The sequence below is a fragment of the Oncorhynchus nerka genome, linkage group LG7 (genome assembly GCF_034236695.1).
Source record: "Oncorhynchus nerka isolate Pitt River linkage group LG7, Oner_Uvic_2.0, whole genome shotgun sequence".
NCBI lineage: Eukaryota > Metazoa > Chordata > Actinopteri > Salmoniformes > Salmonidae > Oncorhynchus > Oncorhynchus nerka.
The window spans coordinates 6,983,072-7,003,436 of record NC_088402.1 but is presented as its reverse complement, the minus strand read 5'-3'; the positions used below and the strand labels follow the sequence as shown (position 1 = coordinate 7,003,436).

At 47.5% G+C, this 20,365-nt stretch overlaps 1 protein-coding gene across 1 annotated transcript in view; it reads left to right on the top strand.

Moving 5' to 3' along the window:
* Positions 1 to 2,809: 2,809 nt before the first annotated feature.
* LOC115127530 (acetylcholinesterase collagenic tail peptide-like) overlaps positions 2,810 to 20,365 on the top strand; it is an 83,035-nt gene continuing 65,479 nt past the window's right edge. Inside the window, exons 1-8 of the mRNA XM_065020029.1 lie at positions 2,810 to 3,065; positions 4,175 to 4,277; positions 4,523 to 4,632; positions 7,464 to 7,592; positions 7,707 to 7,751; positions 16,524 to 16,550; positions 19,538 to 19,609; positions 19,708 to 19,770. Of these exons, the coding sequence (XP_064876101.1) occupies positions 4,175 to 4,277; positions 4,523 to 4,632; positions 7,464 to 7,592; positions 7,707 to 7,751; positions 16,524 to 16,550; positions 19,538 to 19,609; positions 19,708 to 19,770 (549 nt within the window). The 5' untranslated portion in view covers positions 2,810 to 3,065. The remainder of the gene's footprint in view (positions 3,066 to 4,174; positions 4,278 to 4,522; positions 4,633 to 7,463; positions 7,593 to 7,706; positions 7,752 to 16,523; positions 16,551 to 19,537; positions 19,610 to 19,707; positions 19,771 to 20,365) is intronic.

The window sequence follows — 20,365 nt, the reverse complement described above, 5'->3', positions numbered from 1 at the left end:
TTTACTGCCCCCTAGAGGGTGTTGTCTGAACAGGTATAAATCCAAGCTTGATGATTTACTGCCCCCTGCAGTTATGGAATGTTTTGTAATTAACAATTAATTGGATGGAATTATGTGATCCTTCCTTGAATTTTTATATTTTGTCATTGTTTTTACTTCCTTTCTACCCAATTTTGTGATATCCAATTGTGATCCAATTACAATCTTGTGTCATCGCTGCAAATCCCCAACGGGCTCGGGAGAGGCGAAGGTCGAGCCATCCATCTTCCGAAACAGGACCTGCCAAACCGCACTTCTTAACAGCCGCCTGCTCAACTCAGAAGCCAGCTGCACCAATGTGTCGGAGGAAACACCGTTCAACTGACAAGGAGGTCAGCCTGCAGGCGCTTGGTCCGCCACAAGGAGTCACTAGAGTGCGATGATCCAAGTAAATCCCCCCCGCCCAATGGGACTCCCGGTCACAGCTGGTTGTGACACAGCCTGGGATCGAACCCGGGTCTTAGACCGCTGCGCCACTAGGGAGGCTCCTATGTGATCCTTCCGTAATCCATAGAAGTCCCACCCAGTTGGTGAAAGTCCTCATTGGCGCTCCCCATGCTAAAACTGGCTTTTAGGCACTGGAGTCCTCTATCTATCTCTATGGGTCACCTGACACGGCCCGCTGTCATGTGCCTCTGAATGTCAGATGGCAGGGTTTGCATTCACTGCTGTCCATGCTGCTGAATCTGCATCTCAGGCCGTAGGCCAGTGTTTCAAACTTCTCCTTGGGGACCCTTGGATGTTTCACAATGTTGTTGTAGCCCTGAACTACATCTATAGTTTACCTGATTCTCCTAGTCAAGGGCTTGGTGATTAGTTGAGTCAGGTGTAGTTAACATACAGGGACTGGAGTCCCTTAAGGAGAGGTTTGAAAACCCAGTGGGCTAGATAAACGAAACTTCCCCTAGAAATGGTTAGAGAGTAGCCTGCTGTTTGAAGTAAAAGCCTTCCTATCACATACAACCCTTTTGCACAATATGAGTGAGGAGAAATTATTAACAGGCCAAAAACTATAGAGCAACTCTCTGCACCAAAGTGTCCTTCCCATTGACACATAGCCACTCGGGCACAAACGTCAGATCCAACATTTAGTTCTGATTTAAATTTGGTTGAGTTGTCAACTAACAGGACTGCAATGTGAAATCAACGACAAATGTCACCATGTCATTGAATTTAGGTTGAAAGAATACAACATTATGTTAATTACTTTTTTCCAAATCCCATTCAGTTTTCCACTTTGATTCAACGCCACCACATCATTTTCTTGTTTGTTTGTTGAAATGACCTGGAAACAATGTTGATTCAACCAGTTTTTGCCCAGTGGTTAGGGCCTCTCCTTAATGCTGATATCATGGGTAAATTCATGAAACTGTAGTGGTATGAGCGGTATAAGGTAAAAACAAGCTGTTATAGCAGCGATGGGAGATTCAGAACCAATGGTGACAGCAGCTGAATCTGAATCCCAACTTCAGCACCACAGCATAGTGGACAGCAGCTGAATCTGAATCCCAACTTCAGCACCACGGCATAGTGGACAGCAGCAGAATCTGAATCCCAACTTCAGCACCACAGCATAGTGGACAGCAGCAGAATCTGAATCCCAACTTCAGCACCAATGGTGACAGCAGCTGAATCTGAATCCCAACTTCAGCACCACAGCATAGTGGACAGCAGCAGAATCTGAATCCCAACTTCAGCACCAATGGTGACAGCAGCAGAATCTGAATCCCAACTTCAGCACCACAGCATAGTGGACAGCAGCTGAATCTGAATCCCAACTTCAGCACCACAGCATAGTGGACAGCAGCAGAATCTGAATCCCAACTTCAGCACCACAGCATAGTGGACAGCAGCTGAATCTGAATCCCAACTTCAGCACCACATCATAGAGGACAGCAGCAGAATCTGAATCCCAACTTCAGCACCACAGCATAGTGGACAGCAGCTGAATCTGAATCCCAACTTCAGCACCACAGCATAGTGGACAGCGACCATCTGGACCTATTTGCTTCCTGTCATACACTATCTGTGAAAAGGATGTATCACTAATTTCATTATTTATTTATTTTTAGTAACTGAACAGATCCACTCTTACCAAGAGAGATTTACAGTGAGAGCATTCATCTTAATATACAGTCAGTAGTCAGTAGTCAACCGTCAGTAGTCAGTAGTCAACAGTCAGTAGTCAGTAATCAACAGTCAGTAGTCAACAGTCAGTAGTCAGCAATTAGTAGTCAGCAGTCCGTAGTCAACAGTCAGTAGTCAGCAATTAGTAGTCAGCAGTCCGTAGTCAACAGTCAGTAGTCAGCAGTCAACAGTCAGTAGTCAACTGTCAGTAGTTAACAGTCAGTAGTCAGCAGCCAACAGTCAGTAGTCAGTAGTCAACAGCCAGTAGTCAACCGTCAACAGTCAGCAGTCAACAGTCAGTAGTCAACAGTCAGTAGTCAGTAGTCAACAGTGAGTAGTCAACAGTCAGTAGTCAACAGTCAGTAGTCAACAGTCAGTAGTCAACAGTCAGTAGTCAGTAGTCAACATCAGTGCTAGTGAGAAAAGACAAGTGGTAGTTAGTGCAAGAAAGGCAAGCGTGTTAGTTGTCTAGTTTTTTGTTGTATTCGTGATAATTCCACTAGGTGGCAGTGGCTATTATATATTGGGCATCTATCGCACTATGTTTTTAGGATTTGCTGCATTCCCACCGGCAGATTTCATATGCACAGAAATGTGCAGAGTTGTGCCTTGCCTCCAGCCACTGGCAGCCAGTACTCTTCGGTGCTGGAGGGACGCAGCTCCACACTGTCGCGCCAAATGAAAGGTCCCTCCCTTTAATTTAACTGTGACGTTATTGGCCCCTGAAAGGATACATTAGCTTACACGTAAATGTCAAGGAAGGAGAGGTATAGGGAGAAGAATATGAGGAAATAATCGCGCTACTTGAAGAGCTTTTATTTAAGAGACTCTGCAACTAAAAGATCTCCAGGAGTGGAGTCGACGTGGATACAGAATACAGAATACAGAATAACCTCAAGGTAAGGGCACACTGTTACACGGTTGTTTCTTATCTATATGTATACATTTACATGACAAAATGCAGGTGTTGCAGGTGTTGGCATTACAAAATGCAGGTGTTGAGACTGAAACACAAAACGTTTTGGTAACAGCAGAGAGACAAGCTCCAAGAGGTAACCGGTGCTGTGTCCTGTTACTGCTGTCAAGACCAGGAATAACAGAGAAAAGCTTTTGGTAACAGCAGAGAGACAAGCTCCAGGAGGTAACCGGTGCTGTGTCCTGTTACTGCTGTCAAGACCAGGAATAACAGAGAAAAGCTTTTGGTAACATTTAGATGAGAAGACGACAGTCAGAACAGCTTGGGTTTTAAATTATGTTTCCATTACTGCAATGTACAGCTTGAATGATTCAACAGTGGCAGGGAGAGGTGACAGGGGAGGAGAGAGAGAGAGGGAGAGAGGGGGAGAGAGAGAGAGAGAGAGAGAGAGAGAGAGAGAGAGAGAGAGAGAGAGATAGAGAGAGAGAGACAGGTGACAGGGAGAGAGAGAGAGGAGAGAGAGAGAGAGAGAGAGAGAGAGAGAGAGAGAGTGACAGGGGAGGAGAGACAGAGAGAGAGAGAGAGAGAGAGAGAGAGAGAGGTGACAGGGAGAGGTGACAGGGGAGGAGAGACAGAGAGAGAGAGAGAGAGAGAGAGAGAGAGAGAGAGAGAGAGAGAGAGGTGACAGGGAGAGGTGACAGGGGAGGAGAGACAGAGAGAGAGAGAGAGAGAGAGAGAGAGAGAGAGAGAGAGAGAGAGAGAGTGAGAGAGAGAGAGAGAGACAGAGAGAGAGAGAGAGAGAGTAGAGACAGAGAGAGAGAGAGAGTAGAGAGAGAGAGAGACAGAGAGAGGGACAGAGATAGAGAGAGGAACAGAGAGAGAGAGGGACAGAGAGAGAGAGAGAGAGAGAGAGAGAGAGAGAGAGAGAGGTGGCAGGGAGAGGTGACAGAGGGGAGTTTGATATAGAGTATTTAATTTCACTTTTTGCTTTGACTAAAGTATGGCAGTTGAGTTGTCGTTCCACGACTGTACTTAAGTACATTAAAACCGGACACTTTGTCTAATGGCTGACAGTTGTCGCTGCACCAACAGATGGAGATGGTCTGGAAAGTTCTGTGCCTTCAGCTCCTCCTCTGCCAGACATGGGCCCTGTCTTCATACCACCACTTAGACCATATGCTCAATGCTCAAACAGGTAAGACTGCTCTGTGTGTGTGTGTGTGTGTGTGTGTGTGTGTGCGCGTCCTTGAGTTACGTGACAACGGTCAGAGTGACAACCCCTCACACACACACACACACACACACACACACACACACACACACACACACACACACACACACACACACACACACACTCTTCACTTATCCAGCTTGTGTTTGTAGTTTTATTGATTTATCTTAAATCGCGCTCTGTCATTGGTTCTGCCGTGTGTCTGTCAGCCCTCAGGTCCTTGGATGAGCCAATGAGGTTTGACCCCTGCTGTCTCCTGGCCCCTCCCCCACCCCCACTCTTCCCTCCGCCCTCCCTGCTCTGGAAGCGAGGGACTACGGTGAGGTTAAACACACACACACACACACGCACACATTTCCCTGCAGTACACACACACGCACACATTTCCCTGCAGTACACACACACACACACACACGTTTCTCTGCAGTTTAGGTTATTAAACCTACCGTATCCATCATGAGGTTGTTACAACCTAGTCTATGATGAAAGTTTACAATGTAGGTGCACACACGTCGAGAGACAAATTTGAGATGACAGACAGTGACATTCAATACCGCCTTTCACATGCTTGTCTGAATCTAGCTGTAATCATCAGTCCAAAAGATGATTCAGGTATGTTTATCTCCGTTTTGTTCCATTTGCTTCCGTTGAAGAAACGTTTTTCAACCGAATCGGCAGACTTCAATGTACAACACATCAGCTGAATGTGACCAGGGGGAAACAACCTTTCCAAGCGAAACCGCTAACGTTGCACAGCCTACATCGTTGTCACTATATTAGATAAAGTAATGTCATAGTCAACATAGCTACTAGAACTAACGCGTTCGTAAACCCGCTACAATCACGCAGTAACGTTAATGTACAGTCAGTAGGCAGATACACCGGCAGGCCCCGGTGGCTATGAATTAATGAAACCAAAAGCTTACTTTGCCTTGGAAGAGTTCCAGTGTTGTGTTGGAAAGTCATAGCCAGCTAGCATCCCTCTGTTATAGCCAGCTAGCTAACATAGCATCCCGCTGTTATAGCCAGCTAGCTAACATGACATCCCTCTGTTATAGCCAGCTAGCTAACATAGCATCCCGCTGTTATAGCCAGCTAGCTAACATAGCATCCCGATGTTATAGCCAGCTAGCTAACATAGCATCCCGCTGTTATAGCCAGCAGGCTAACATAGCATCCCGCTGTTATAGCCAGCTAGCTAACATAGCATCCCTCTGTTATAGCCAGCTAGCTAACATGGCATCCCTCTGTTATAGCCGGCTAGCTAACATAGCATCCTTCTGTTATAGCCAGCTAGCTAACATAGCATCCCTCTGTTATAGCCAGCTAGCTAACATAGCTAACATAGCAACATCATCCCTCTGTTATAGCCAGCTAAGTAACATAGCATCCCCTGTTAACATAGCAACCATCCTCTGTTATAGCCAGCTAGCTAACATGGCATTCCTCTGTTATAGCCAGCTAGCTAACATAGCATCCCGCTGTTATAGCCAGCTAGCTAACATAGCATCCCGCTGTTATAGCCAGCTAGCTAACATGACATCCCTCTGTTATAGCCAGCTAGCTAACATAGCATCCCGCTGTTATAGCCAGCTAGCTAACATAGCATCCCGATGTTATAGCCAGCTAGCTAACATAGCATCCCGCTGTTATAGCCAGCTAGCTAACATAGCATCCCGCATAGCATCCCGCTGTTATAGCCAGCTAGCTAACATAGCATCCCTCTGTTATAGCCAGCTAGCTAACATGGCATCCCTCTGTTATAGCCGGATAGCTAACATAGCATCCTGTTATAGCCAGCTAGCTAACATGGCATCCCTCTGTTATAGCCAGCTAAGTAACATAGCATCCCCCTGTTATAGCCAGCTAGCTAACATAGCATCCCTCTGTCATAGCCAGCTAGGTAACATGGCATTCCTCTGTTATAGCCAGCTAGCTAACATAGCATCCCCCTGTTATAGCCAGCTAGCTAACATAGCATCCCTCTGTTATAGCCAGCTAGCTAACATGGCATTCCTCTGTTATAGCCAGCTAGCTAACATAGCATCCCTCTGTTATAGCCAGCTAGCTAACATAGCATCCCTCTGTTATAGCCAGCTAGCTAACATAGCATCCCTCTGTTTGAGCAGGGGGTTTCAGTAGGCTAAACTAGCTAAGTGCATTTGCAAGCTTTTTTTCTCTATTTTGGAAGAAATTAATTTGTTAAAAACTGTTCAAATATTGTCTTTCTCTCTCTTTGAGTCAACTACTCCCCACATTTTATGCACTGCAGCGCTAGCTAGCTAGCTCTGATCATTTGATTGGGTGGACAACATGTCAGTTCATGCTACAAGAGCTCTGATAGGTTGGAGGACGTCCTCCGGAAGTTGTCATAATTACTGTGTAAGTCTATAGAAGGGGGTGAGAACCATGAGCCTCCTAAGTTTAAGAGGAGGACGGAAGCTAGCTGTCCTCCAGCTACACCATGGTGCTACCCTACAGAGTGGTGTTGAGGCTACTGTAAACCTTCTTAGCAAAATAGTGTCTTTTAATCAGTTATTTGGTGATGTGAATATAGTTAGTATAGTTTTATCTAATAATAATAACTTTTTTTTATGTTTTTCAATTTAAATTTGTATGAAATTCACTGAGGAGGATGGTCCTCCCCTTCCTCCTCTGAGGATCCTCCAATGATACACAGACACGTTTCCCTGCAGTACACAGACACGTTTCCCTGCAGTACACAGACACACGTTTCCCTGCAGTACACAGACACGTTTCCCTGCAGTACACAGACACACGTGTCCCTGCAGTACACAGACACGTTTCCCTGCAGTACACAGACACGTTTCCCTGCAGTACACAGACACACGTTTCCCTGCAGTACACAGACACACGTTTCCCTGCAGTACACAGACACGTGTCCTTGCAGTACACAGACACACGTTTCCCTGCAGTACACAGACACACGTGTCCCTGCAGTACACAGACACGTTTCCCTGCAGTACACAGACACACGTTTCCCTGCAGTACACAGACACACCATTTCTTGTTCTGTATACTGTTATCCTCCAGAGCCTTTAGGCTTTAGCTCACATTACTGAGGCACACAGACCGCTCATGTTTGATACCCTGTTCAGTCAGACACTTTTACGTAACTTGTGTTTGAAGGTTGACTACCCAGTGAAAGAGGGAGGAGGAGGAGGAGAGAAGGAGGAAGAGCAGAGGTATAAACATCTGCCTGTGATCCATGGATGTAAACCAGGACCCCAGGGACCCAAGGGACCCCCAGGACCAGAGGTGTGTGTGTGTGTGTGTGTGTGTGTGTGTGTGTGTGTGTGTGTGTGTGTGTGTGTGTGTGTGTGTGTGTGTGTCATTATAAATGTGTGAGGTGTATATTAATTGTGTTTTCAGGGTCCCAGTGGAATGCCAGGAATTAGTGGACCGAAGGGAGACAAGGTGAATATGTTGTGTGTGTGTGTGTGTGTGCGTGTGGGTGCGTGCGTGTGTGTGTGTGTGTATACCAGGGTTTCAGTTAGCCGAGAAAAGCATTTAAAGACACTGAACAAAAGTATAAACGCTACATGCAACTTTACAGTTACAGTCCATGTACAGAGCCTTCGGAAAGTATTCAGACACCTTGACCTCAGGATTGACCTCGGGGACGATCTCAGGGACGACCTCAGGGACGACCACGGGAATGACCTCGGGGACGACCTCAGGGACGACCTTTACAGTTACAGTCCATGTACAGAGCCTTCGGAAAGTATTCAGACCCCTTGACTTCAGGGACGACCTCGGGAATGACCTCGGGGACGACCACGGGAATGACCTCAGGGACGACCTCAGGGACGACCTCAGGGATGACCTCGGGGACGGGACGACCTCGGGGACGACCTCAGGGACGACCTCAGGGACGACCTTTACAGTTACAGTCCATGTACAGAGCCTTCGGAAAGTATTCAGACCCCTTGACTTCAGGAACGACCTCAGGGATGACCTCAGGGACGACCTCAGGGATGACCTCGGGGACGACCTCAGGGACGACCTCAGGGACGACCTTTACAGTTACAGTCCATGTACAGAGCCTTCGGAAAGTATTCAGACCCCTTGACTTTTCCACTTTTTATTTTATTTTACAGCCTTATTCTAAAATAGTTTTTTTTTTTTTACTCATCAAACTAAACACAAAACACCATAATGACAAAAACAGGTTTTTAGATAAAAAAAAAAAATGTATTCCAAATAAATGATGGAGGCCACTGAATGATGGAGGCCACTGAATGATGGAGGCCACTGAATGATGGAAGGCCACTGAATGATGGAAGGCCACTGAATGATGGAAGGCCACTGAATGATGGAGGCCACTGAATGATGGAGGCCACTGAATGGTGGAGACCACTGAATGATGGAGGCCACTGAATGATTTTCACTGAATGGGGACCCACTGAATGATGGAATGCTGCAGAATGATTTGATGGAGGCCACTGTGTTTTCTTGGGGACCTTCAATGCTGCAGAATTTTTTTGGTACCCTTCCCCAGATCTGTACCTCGACACAATCCTGTTTTGGAGCTCTACGGACAATTCCTTCAACCTCATGACTTGGTTGTTGCTCTGACATGCACTGTCAACTGTGGGACCTTATATAGACAGGTGTGTGCCCTTTCCAAATCATGTCCAATCAATTGAATTTACCACAGGTGGACTACAATCAACTTGAAGAAACAACAATGATCAATGGAAACAGGATGCACCTGAGCTCAATTTCAAGTGTCATAGCAAAGGGTCTGAATACTTATGTAAATATAGGTATTTCTGTTTAGCTTTTTTTATACATTTGTAAAACAATATAGGGTAGATTGATGAAGAACACGTTTTATTTAATTCACTTTAATATAAGGATGTAACAAAACAAAAAAATGTGGAAAAAGGAAAGGGGTCTGAATACTTTCCAAATGCACTGTAAGGAAATCAGTCAATTTAAACTCCTTCACATAGAGTTGATCAGGATGTTGATTGTGGCCTGTGGAATGTTGTCCCACTCAGCTGGATATTGGCGGGAACTGGAACACGCTGTTGTACTCGTCGATCCAGAGCATCCCAAACATGCTCAATGGGTGACATGTCTGGTGTGTATGCAGGCCATGGAAGAACTGGGACATTTTCAACTTCCAGGAATTGTGTACAGATTGTTTGCGATAATCCTAGTCATGTTAGCAACCCATGCTAGTTGTTGTTAATCCTAGTCATATTAGTATCCCATGCTAATTGTTGCATATTTAGATTTCTATATTTCTAACGGATATTTTCTTATTTGTCACAATGGGGTTGTCCTGCTAATTGCATTATGGAACGAACATTCGCACGTAGCCTACTGCCCTGTGCTCATTACTACGCTTATAACTGGACATAGCCTACTGCCCTGTGCTCATTACTACGCTTATAACTGGACGTAGCCTACTGCCCTGTGCTCATTACTACGCTTATAACTGGACGTAGCCTACTGCCCTGTTGCTCATTACTACGCTTATAACTGGACGTAGCCTACTGCCCTGTGCTCATTGCTACGCTTATAACTGGACGTAGCCTACTGCCCTGTGCTCATTGCTACGCTTATAACTGGACGTAGCCTACTGCCCTGTGCTCATTACTACGCTTATAACTGGACGTAGCCTACTGCCCTGTGCTCATTACTACGCTTATAACTGGACGTAGCCTACTGCCCAAGGCTCATTACTACGCTTATAACTGGACGTAGCCTACTGCCCTGTGCTCATTGCTACGCTTATAACTGGACGTAGCCTACTGCCCTGTGCTCATTGCTACGCTTATAACTGGACGTAGCCTACTGCCCTGTGCTCATTGCTACGCTTATAACTGGACGTAGCCTACTGCCCTGTTGCTCATTACTACGCTTATAACTGGACGTAGCCTACTGCCCTGTGCTCATTGCTACGCTTATAACTGGACGTAGCCTACTGCCCTGTGCTCATTGCTACGCTTATAACTGGACGTAGCCTACTGCCCTGTGCTCATTGCTACGCTTATAACTGGGTAGCCTACTGCCCTGTGCTCATTACTACGCTTATAACTGGACGTAGCCTACTGCCCTGTGCTCATAACTGGACGTAGCGCTCATTGCTATAACTGGACGTAGCCTACTGCCCTGTGCTCATTGCTACGCTTATAACTGGACGTAGCCTACTGCCCTGTGCTCATTGCTACGCTTATAACTGGACGTAGCCTACTGCCCTGTGCTCATTACTACGCTTATAACTGGACGTAGCCTACTGCCCTGTGCTCATTGCTACGCTTATAACTGGACGTAGCCTACTGCCCTGTGCTCATTACTACGCTTATAACTGGACGTAGCCTACTGCCCTGTGCTCATTGCTACGCTTATAACTGGACGTAGCCTACTGCCCTGTGCTCATTGCTACGCTTATAACTGGACGTAGCCTACTGCCCTGTGCTCATTACTACGCTTATAACTGGACGTAGCCTACTGCCCTGTGCTCATTACTATGCTTATAACTGGACGTAGCCTACTGCCCTGTTGCTCATTTCTACGCTTATAACTGGACGTAGCCTACTGCCCTGTGCTCATTATTACGCTTATAACTGGACGTAGCCTACTGCCCTGTTGCTCATTTCTACGCTTATAACTGGACGTAGCCTACTGCCCTGTGCTCATTACTACGCTTATAACTGGACGTAGCCTACTGCCCTGTGCTCATTACTACGCGTATAACTATAATCTACTGCTTGTTTGAACCAACAGAATAGGTCATATTGTCTACTATAGGGGATAGTAGATTGACATAGGCTAGTGATTTTGTTATTCGTTACTTGTCCTGTTGGCTGAGGAAAAGTACATGTGGGCAGTTATTCTAACATAGGCTACGCTTGGGTTTTCAAGTTTGGGGAAGCTAATGTTCGCCATCAAAACACAACTTTAAAATAGGAAGCATTCCCATGCTACCTCGCATTTGCAAACGTATGTAATATAGCCTTCTATTCCCAATGTGATGATTAGATTGGATAGTCATAATATACATCGATCACTGTTCAATGCAGCGCGTGGTGGCGTAGAGTAGGACTATGCTATAGGCTATATATCAGATACAATTATTCTCCTTTCTTTTGGAGTAGGACTATGCTATAGGCTATATATCAGATACAATTATTCTCCTTTCTTTCGCACAGGAAAATGTTTTATAAACACATTTCGTGCAATTATATTACACATGATATGACTGGAGACATTAGCAGAATCTTTTTTAATAAGATTTTTTAAATGACACTTTACTGCCAGACAGATCAAAACAGATCAATTAAAAATGACATTGTCTGATCCATATATTAGTGCTACGAAAATGGGAGACACAAATACAGACCTTGTCAGCGAGGATTATCGTCCAAAAACAAACAAAAGTTTTTTATTTTACCTTTATTTAACTTGGCAAGTCAGTTAAGAACAAATTCTTATTTTCAATAACGGCCTAGGAACAGTGGGTTAACTGCCTGTTCAGGGGCAGAACGACAGACCTTGTCAGCACGGGGATTCGATCTTGCAACCTTCCGGTTACTAGTCCAACGCTCTAACCACTAGGCTACCCTGCCGCAGTGACGATACAGTGAATATGCCAAACTAACCGGGGACACGGCCAGTGTTCTTCGCTGCAGCCAACAAGACAACTTTTTGCTCAGTTAAATTGAGAATTTGTAAAACCAAAAGACAGATCGGTCTGTTTTCATTGTCTTCTCTTTACAGCAATAGGCATTTTGTTTTCCAAACTGTTTCTTTTTCCGCGATTGTATTTTTTAAATGCCTCGCTGGGTCGCCCTGACAACTCACTGACAGTTGCAACTCAACAATCATCTATGTTGGCATTTGCCGCGCTCTCTGCCCACATTGCAGGCCCTTCCAACTGTAGTCTATGCGATGCGCTCTCTGCCCACATTGCAGGCCCTTCCAACTGTGGTCTATGCGATGCGCTCTCTGCCCACATTGCAGGCCCTTCCAACTGTAGTCTATGCGATGCGCGTATCTGCCCACATTGCAGGCCCTTCCAACTGTAGTCAGATGCGCTCTCTGCCCAATTATTCCCTTCCAACTGTAGTCTATGCGATGCGCTCTCTGCCCACATTGCAGGCCCTTCCAACTGTAGTCTATGCGATGCGCTCTCTGCCCACATTGCAGGCCCTTCCAACTGTAGTCTATGCGATGCGCTCTCTGCCCACATTGCAGGCCCTTCCAACTGTAGTCTATGCGATGCGCTCTCTGCCCACATTGCAGGCCCTTCCAACTGTAGTCTAGCGAATCTTTTGCAGGCCCTTCCAACTGTAGTCTATTTTCTGCCCACATTGCAGGCCCTTCCAACTGTGCCAGACGCTCAAAACATTGCAGGCCCTTCCAACTGTAGTCTATGCGATGCTCAAATTGCAGGCCCTTCCAACTGACATTGTCTGCCCACATTGCAGGCCCTTCCAACTGTAGTTAGTGCTCTGCCCACATTGCAGGCCCTTCCAACTGTAGTCTAGACACAAATCCAACTGTAGTCTAGGCTCTCTTATCGCCCAATTGCAACTGCAGTCTTTTATTTTGCGCTCTCTGCCCACATTGCAGGCCCTTCCAACTGTAGTCTATGCGATGCGCTCTCTGCCCACATTGCAGGCCCTTCCAACTGTAGTCTATGCGATGCGCTCTGCCCACATTGCAGGCCCTTCCAACTGTAGTCTATGCGATGCGCTCTCTGCCCACATTGCAGGCCCTTCCAACTGTAGTCTATGCGATGCGCTCTCTGCCCACATTGCAGGCCCTTCCAACTGTAGTCTATGCGAACCTCTCTGCCCACATTGCAGGCCCTTCCAACTGTAGTCTATGCGATGCGCTCTCTGCCCACATTGCAGGCCCTTCCAACTGTAGTCTACGCCCACATTGCAGGCCCTTCCAACTGTAGTCTATGCGATCGCTCTCTGCCCACATTGCAGGCCCTTCCAACTGTAGTCTATGCGGGCCCACATTGCAGGCCCTTCCAACTGTAGTCTCTTCTGCCCACATTGCAGGCCCTTCCAACTGTAGTCTATGCGATGCGCTCTCTGCCCACATTGCAGGCCCTTCCAACTGTAGTCTATGCGAAGCTCTTGCCCACATTGCAGGCCCTTCCAACTGTAGTCTATGCGATGCGCTCTCTGCCCACATTGCAGGCCCTTCCAACTGTAGTCTATGCGATGCGCTCTCTGCCCACATTGCAGGCCCTTCCAACTGTAGTCTATGCGATGCGCTCTCTGCCCACATTGCAGGCCCTTCCAACTGTAGTCTATCAGCAGGCCCTTCCAACTGTAGTCTATGATGCGCTCTCTGCCCACATTGCAGGCCCTTCCAACTGTAGTCTTGCGATGCGCTCTCTGCCACATTGCAGGCCCTTCCAATAGGCATTTTGCCCACATTTTCCAACTGTAGTCTTTTTCCACATTCCAACTGTAGTCGCTGTCTGCCCACATTGCAGGCCCTTCCAACTGTAGTCTATGCGATGCGCTCTCTGCCCACATTGCAGGCCCTTCCAACTGTAGTCTATTTGCTCACGCTCTCTGCCCACATTGCAGGCCCTTCCAACTGTAGTCTATGCGATGCGCTCTCTGCCCACATTGCAGGCCCTTCCAACTGTAGTCTATGCGATCGCTCTGCCCACATTGCAGGCCCTTCCAACTGTAGTCTATGCGATGCGCTCTCTGCCCACATTGCAGGCCCTTCAACTGTAGTCTGCGATGCGCTCTCTGCCCACATTGCAGGCCCTTCCAACTGTGTCAGGCCCTCTGCCAGGCCCTTCCAACTGTAGTCTATGCGATGCGCTCTCTGCCCACATTGCAGGCCCTTCAACTGCAGGCCCTCTGCCCACATTGCAGGCCCTTCCAACTGTAGTCTATGCGATGCGCTCTCTGCCCACATTGCAGGCCCTTCCAACTGTAGTCTATGCGATGCGCTCTCTGCCCACATTGCAGGCCCTTCCAACTGTAGTCTATGCGATGCGCTCTCTGCCCACATTGCAGGCCCTTCCAACTGTAGTCTATGCGATGCGCTCTCTGCCCACATTGCAGGCCCTTCCAACTGTAGTCTATGCGATGCGCTCTGCCCACATTGCAGGCCCTTCCAACTGTAGTCTATGCGATGCGCTCTCTGCCCACATTGCAGGCCCTTCCAACTGTAGTCTATGCGATGCGCTCTGCTCTTGCAGGCCCTTCCAACAGTCATTGCAGGCCCTTTGCCCCTTCCAACTGTAGTCTATTGCAGGCCCTTCCAACTGTAGTCTATGCTGCGCTCTCTGCCCACATTGCAGGCCCTTCCAACTGTAGTCTATGCGATGCGCTCTCTGCCCACATTGCAGGCCCTTCCAACTGTAGTCTATGCGACATTGCAGGCGCTCTCTGCCCACATTGCAGGCCCTTCCAACTGTAGTCTATGCGATGCGCTCTCTGCCCACATTGCAGGCCCTTCCAACTGTAGTCTATGCGATGCGCTCTCTGCCCACATTGCAGGCCCTTCCAACTGTAGTCTATGCGCCCATTGCAGGCCCTTCCAACTGTAGTCTATGCCCACATTGCAGGCCCTTCCAACTGTAGTCTATGCGATGCGCTCTCTGCCCACATTGCAGGCCCTTCCAACTGTAGTCTATGCGATGCGCTCTCTGCCCACATTGCAGGCCCTTCCAACTGTAGTCTATGCGATGCGCTCTCTGCCCACATTGCAGGCCCTTCCAACTGTAGTCTATGCGATGCGCTCTCTGCCCACATTGCAGGCCCTTCCAACTGTAGTCTATGCGATGCGCTCTCTGCCCACATTGCAGGCCCTTCCAACTGTAGTCTATGCGATGCGCTCTCTGCCCACATTGCAGGCCCTTCCAACTGTAGTCTATGCGATGCGCTCTCTGCCCACATTGCAGGCCCTTCCAACTGTAGTCTATGCGATGCGCTCTCTGCCCACATTGCAGGCCCTTCCAACTGTAGTCTATGCGATGCGCTCTCTGCCCACATTGCAGGCCCTTCCAACTGTAGTCTATGCGATGCGCTCTCTGCCCACATTGCAGGCCCTTCCAACTGTAGCAGGCCCTTCCAACTGTGCGATGCGCTCTCTGCCCACATTGCAGGCCCTTCCAACTGTAGTCTATGCAGGCCCTTCCAACTGTAGTCTATGCGATGCGCTCTCTGCCCACATTGCAGGCCCTTCCAACTGTAGTCTATGCGATGCGCTCTCTGCCCACATTGCAGGCCCTTCCAACTGTAGTCTATGCGATGTAAAACAATCCACAGCTTTAAAAAAATATTTAAAAATAAAGCTAATGATTCTCAGTGGCAAAGACAGTAGTAAGATAATTAATCCTTTTGGCCATTTAATTCAATTTACTTTAGGAAAAGCTTTAGTTTCACCTAGCCTCATGGACGCGCCTCGTGTATCTTCTATCATCTTCTACTCATCGGAATTCCTTAAGAATGACTCACGCAGTGGAATCTGTGTTACATGTTCTGTTAAAAGATGAATGACCATAAACTGAATGTGATTTCTGTCCTTCTGAGAACTGTGGTTGGACGCCCGACATCAGGTTATTGAACCAATGCATATGTCTTGTCCGGAGCCACATTTTCCAAACAGAAGCCCTGGTGTCTGTCTGTCTGTCTGTCTGTCTGTCTGTCTGTCTGTCTGTCTGTCTGTCTGTCTGTCTGTCTGTCTGTCTGTCTGTCTGTCTGTCAACTTGTCTGTCAACATGTCTGTCTGTCTGTCTGTCTGTCAACATGTCAACATGTCTGTCTGTCTGTCAACATGTCTGTCTGTCTGTCTGTCTGTCTGTCTGTCTGTCTGTCTGTCTGTCTGTCTGTCTGTCTGTCTGTCTGTCAACTTGTCTGTCAACATGTCTGTCTGTCTGTCTGTCTGTCAACATGTCAACATGTCTGTCTGTCTGTCAACATGTCTGTCTGTCTGTCTGTCTGTCTGTCTGTCTGTCTGTCTGTCTGTCTGTCTGTCTGTCTGTCTGTCTGTCTGTCTGTCAACATGTCAACATGTCCGTGTGTTTCTGTTTCTGTGCGTGAGAGAGAGAGATGTATGCCTTGTATGACCTCTAATGTTTTCGACACCATTAGAGACTCATCGTGTGTGTGTGTGTGTTTGTCATCCTTCTCGGTGAGTACTAATGAACACACGTCTCCTCATCCCTCATTTCTTCTCGTCCTCCAGGGAGAGATCGGACGACCAGGGTCAAAGGTGAGACACTCCTCCTCTCGCTCCCTCGCCCATCTCTCTCTCTCTCTCTCTCTCTCTCTCTCTCTCTCTCTCTCTCTCTCCTCTCTCTCTCTCCTGTCCTCTGCAGTATCTCTCCTTCTCCTCTGCAGTGTCTCTCCTTCTCCTCTACAGTGTCTCTCTCCTTCTCCTCTACAGTCTCTCTCCCTGTCCTCTACAGTGTCTCTCTCCTTCTCCTCTGCAGTGTCTCTCTCCTTCTCCTCTGCAGTGTCTCTCCTTCTCCTCTACAGTCTCTCTCCCTGTCCTCTACAGTGTCTCTCTCCTTCTCCTCTGCAGTGTCTCTCTCCTTCTCCTCTGCAGTCTCTCCTTCTCCTCTACAGTGTCTCTCTCCTTCTCCTCTGCAGTGTCTCTCCTTCTCCTCTACAGTGTCTCTCTCCTTCTCCTCTGCAGTGTCTCTCCCTGTCCTCTGCAGTGTCTCTCTCCTTCTCCTCTGCAGTGTCTCTCTCCTTCTCCTCTGCAGAGTCTCTCTCCCTGTCCTCTCCAGTGTCTCTCTCCTTCTCCTCTGCAGTGTCTCTCTCGTTCTCCTCTGCAGTGTCTCTCTCCCTGTCCTCTGCAGTATCTCTCTCCTTCTCCTCTACAGTGTCTCTCTCCTTCTCCTCTGCAGTGTCTCTCTCGTTCTCCTCTGCAGTGTCTCTCTCCTTCTCCTCTACAGTGTCTCTCTCGTTCTCCTCTGCAGAGTCTCTCTCCCTGTCCTCTACAGTCTCTCTCCTTCTCCTCTGCAGTGTCTCTCTCGTTCTCCTCTGCAGTCTCTCTCCTTCTCCTCTACAGTGTCTCTCTCCTTCTCCTCTACAGTGTCTCTCTCCTTCTCCTCTGCAGTGTCTCTCTCGTTCTCCTCTGCAGTCTCTCTCCTTCTCCTCTACAGTGTCTCTCTCCTTCTCCTCTGCAGTGTCTCTCTCGTTCTCCTCTGCAGTCTCTCTCCTTCTCCTCTACAGTGTCTCTCTCCTTCTCCTCTACAGTGTCTCTCTCGTTCTCCTCTGCAGAGTCTCTCTCCCTGTCCTCTACAGTCTCTCTCGTTCTCCTCTACAGTCTCTCTCCTTCTCCTCTGCAGTCTCTCTCGTTCTCCTCTGCAGAGTCTCTCTCCTTCTCCTCTGCAGTCTCTCTCCTTCTCCTCTACAGTGTCTCTCTCCTTCTCCTCTGCAGTGTCTCTCTCGTTCTCCTCTGCAGTCTCTCTCCTTCTCCTCTACAGTGTCTCTCTCCTTCTCCTCTACAGTGTCTCTCTCGTTCTCCTCTGCAGAGTCTCTCTCCCTGTCCTCTACAGTCTCTCTCGTTCTCCTCTGCAGAGTCTCTCTCCTTCTCCTCTACAGTCTCTCTCCTTCTCCTCTGCAGAGTCTCTCTCCTTCTCCTCTGCAGTGTCTCTCTCCTTCTCCTCTGCAGTGTCTCTCTCTTTCTCCTCTGCAGTCTCGCTCCTTCTCCTCTGCAGAGTCTCTCTCCTTCTCCTCTGCAGTCTCTCTCGTTCTCCTCTGCAGAGTCTCTCTCCTTCTCCTCTGTAGTCTCTCTCGTTCTCCTCTGCAGAGTCTCTCTCCTCCTCTGCAGTGTCTCTCTCCTTCTCCTCTGCAGTGTCTCTCTCTTTCTCCTCTGCAGAGTCTCTCTCTCCTTCTTGGCTCTGGTCTATCAACTGTGTGTGTGTGTGTGTGTGTGTGTGTGTGTGTGTGTGTGTGTGTGTGTGTGTGTGTGTGTGTGTGTGTGTGTGTGTACTGCATCCCCCTCTGCAGTTCTAATCTCCCTAAGTGCTTGTGTTCTCTATGGTAAATCACTAAAACATTCTGGCCACACACCACACCACACACACTCTAAAGCCCACTGGTTAATGACACTGAGCTGAAGGAATACACACTCCGTGGCAGATAATATATTCGCTCAGGGATCGCTATCAAATAGCTACCAGCCCACCTATGATTGGCTCGCCAAGCAGTTCTGTGAAAGCATTTTTTAAATGTGTTCCATCGCAAACTGTCAGAAACATAAAGCTCCCGGCTGACCTATCCCGCCCCTAGTTAACCACGATTGGCTTACAAAGCCAAACCTAACACAATATCTGCCAATTAATGTCTAGCAATATTGCTCCTGTCTGTCTGATTGGTGTGCACATTTGTCAATCACTCCGTTTTTTTTAGCCAATTAGCGATGCTAGTAATGATAGTGGTAGAAAGAAAGAAAGAAAGAAAGACAGATAGATAGATATTGTGAATGTTTGTGTCAACTTGGTGATCACTGTTTAACAAAGCTCTGTCATGAGGTGTAGGCCTATCAGAAATATCACGAGACCAATACATTCCCTCTGTTTAACAAAGCTCTGTCATGAGGTGTAGGCCTATCAGAAATATCACGAGACCAATACATTCCCTCTGTTTAACAAAGCTCTGTCATGAGGTGTAGGCCTATCAGAAATATCACGAGACCAATACATTCCCTCTGTTTAACAAAGCTCTGTCATGAGGTGTAGGCCTATCAGAAATATCACGAGACCAATACATTCCCTCTGTTTCTTAATGCACAATTAAAGGGGAATTACACTCCAAAAATACTCATTTGTTTAGTTTTTGTTTGTGATTTAAGCATTGACATGGACTCAGAACGTACATTTTCGTTGTTTTCGCTATGAATAATCGTAATATTGAGAGTAGAAAAATATTATAATAATAATTGAAAGTCAGGAAAAATAAAACAAAGAAAAGAGAATTCCGGAAAATAGAAAATATAATTTTATGGGGCCCCTTGAAGTTGTTTATTGCCATTATTTGACCAGGTATATTGACAGAAAACACATTTCTTGTTCACCAAGGAACCGGGGGTAGAGTTGTTTATGAAACTTATTTTTTTGCTGAGGGGAGGAAGGCTCATAATGATGCCGTGTGTTTGATGTATTCGAATATTTCATATAATTGTTTGGTCTGTTGCACCTCAAATGCTTTTCTTTGGATCCAAATCAAGTTGATATGTGTGTACTGCAGGGTCGTACTGGTCCTCCTGGGTTACCAGGGAGACAGGGACCAGCCGGATGGCCCGGTCCAGAGGGACCCAAAGTAAGTCCCCCCCCCCCCCCCCCGCCCATAATAAATATCTCACTATGACGGTCTCCCTGTGTCAACAACACTCAGGTGAATTAACCTTCTGGTTCCAGGGAGAGAAAGGAGAGCTGGGGCTGATGGGTCTGCCCGGGCTGAGAGGACCACCTGGAACCAAGGTCTGTATCACAGACACATTTCCCTCTGTCACGGGCATGGAGTCAGGAAAAACACATTCACACGTCATAAACACAAGACAACAAAAAAATAGGTCCCTTTTCACCGAAGCACCGCCGTCAACCGTTATATTTCACAGCGAATGCTGCAGAGAAAGAGAACTCTTTATTCGGCAACTCTTTTGGCCGCGCGCACACACGCACGCACGCACACACACACACACACACACACACACACACACACACACACACACACACATACACACACACACACACAGTACAGACACACACACACACACGCGCACGCACACACACACGCACACACACACACACACACACACACACACACACAGTACAGACACACACACACACAGTACAGACACACACACACACACACACACACACACACACACACACGACTGTCTGTTTAAACGTGTCTGAAAACAGGCTCTACTATATCTACTACTACTTCTCTACTTGTCTATTTTTTTAAAATCATCTCAGCTGCATGTAATTGCACGCGATCCTTTCGTTGCTTTTCTTGTAGACAGAATAAAACACGGTTGGGCGCGATTACTTGAAACATTTACTAACCTTG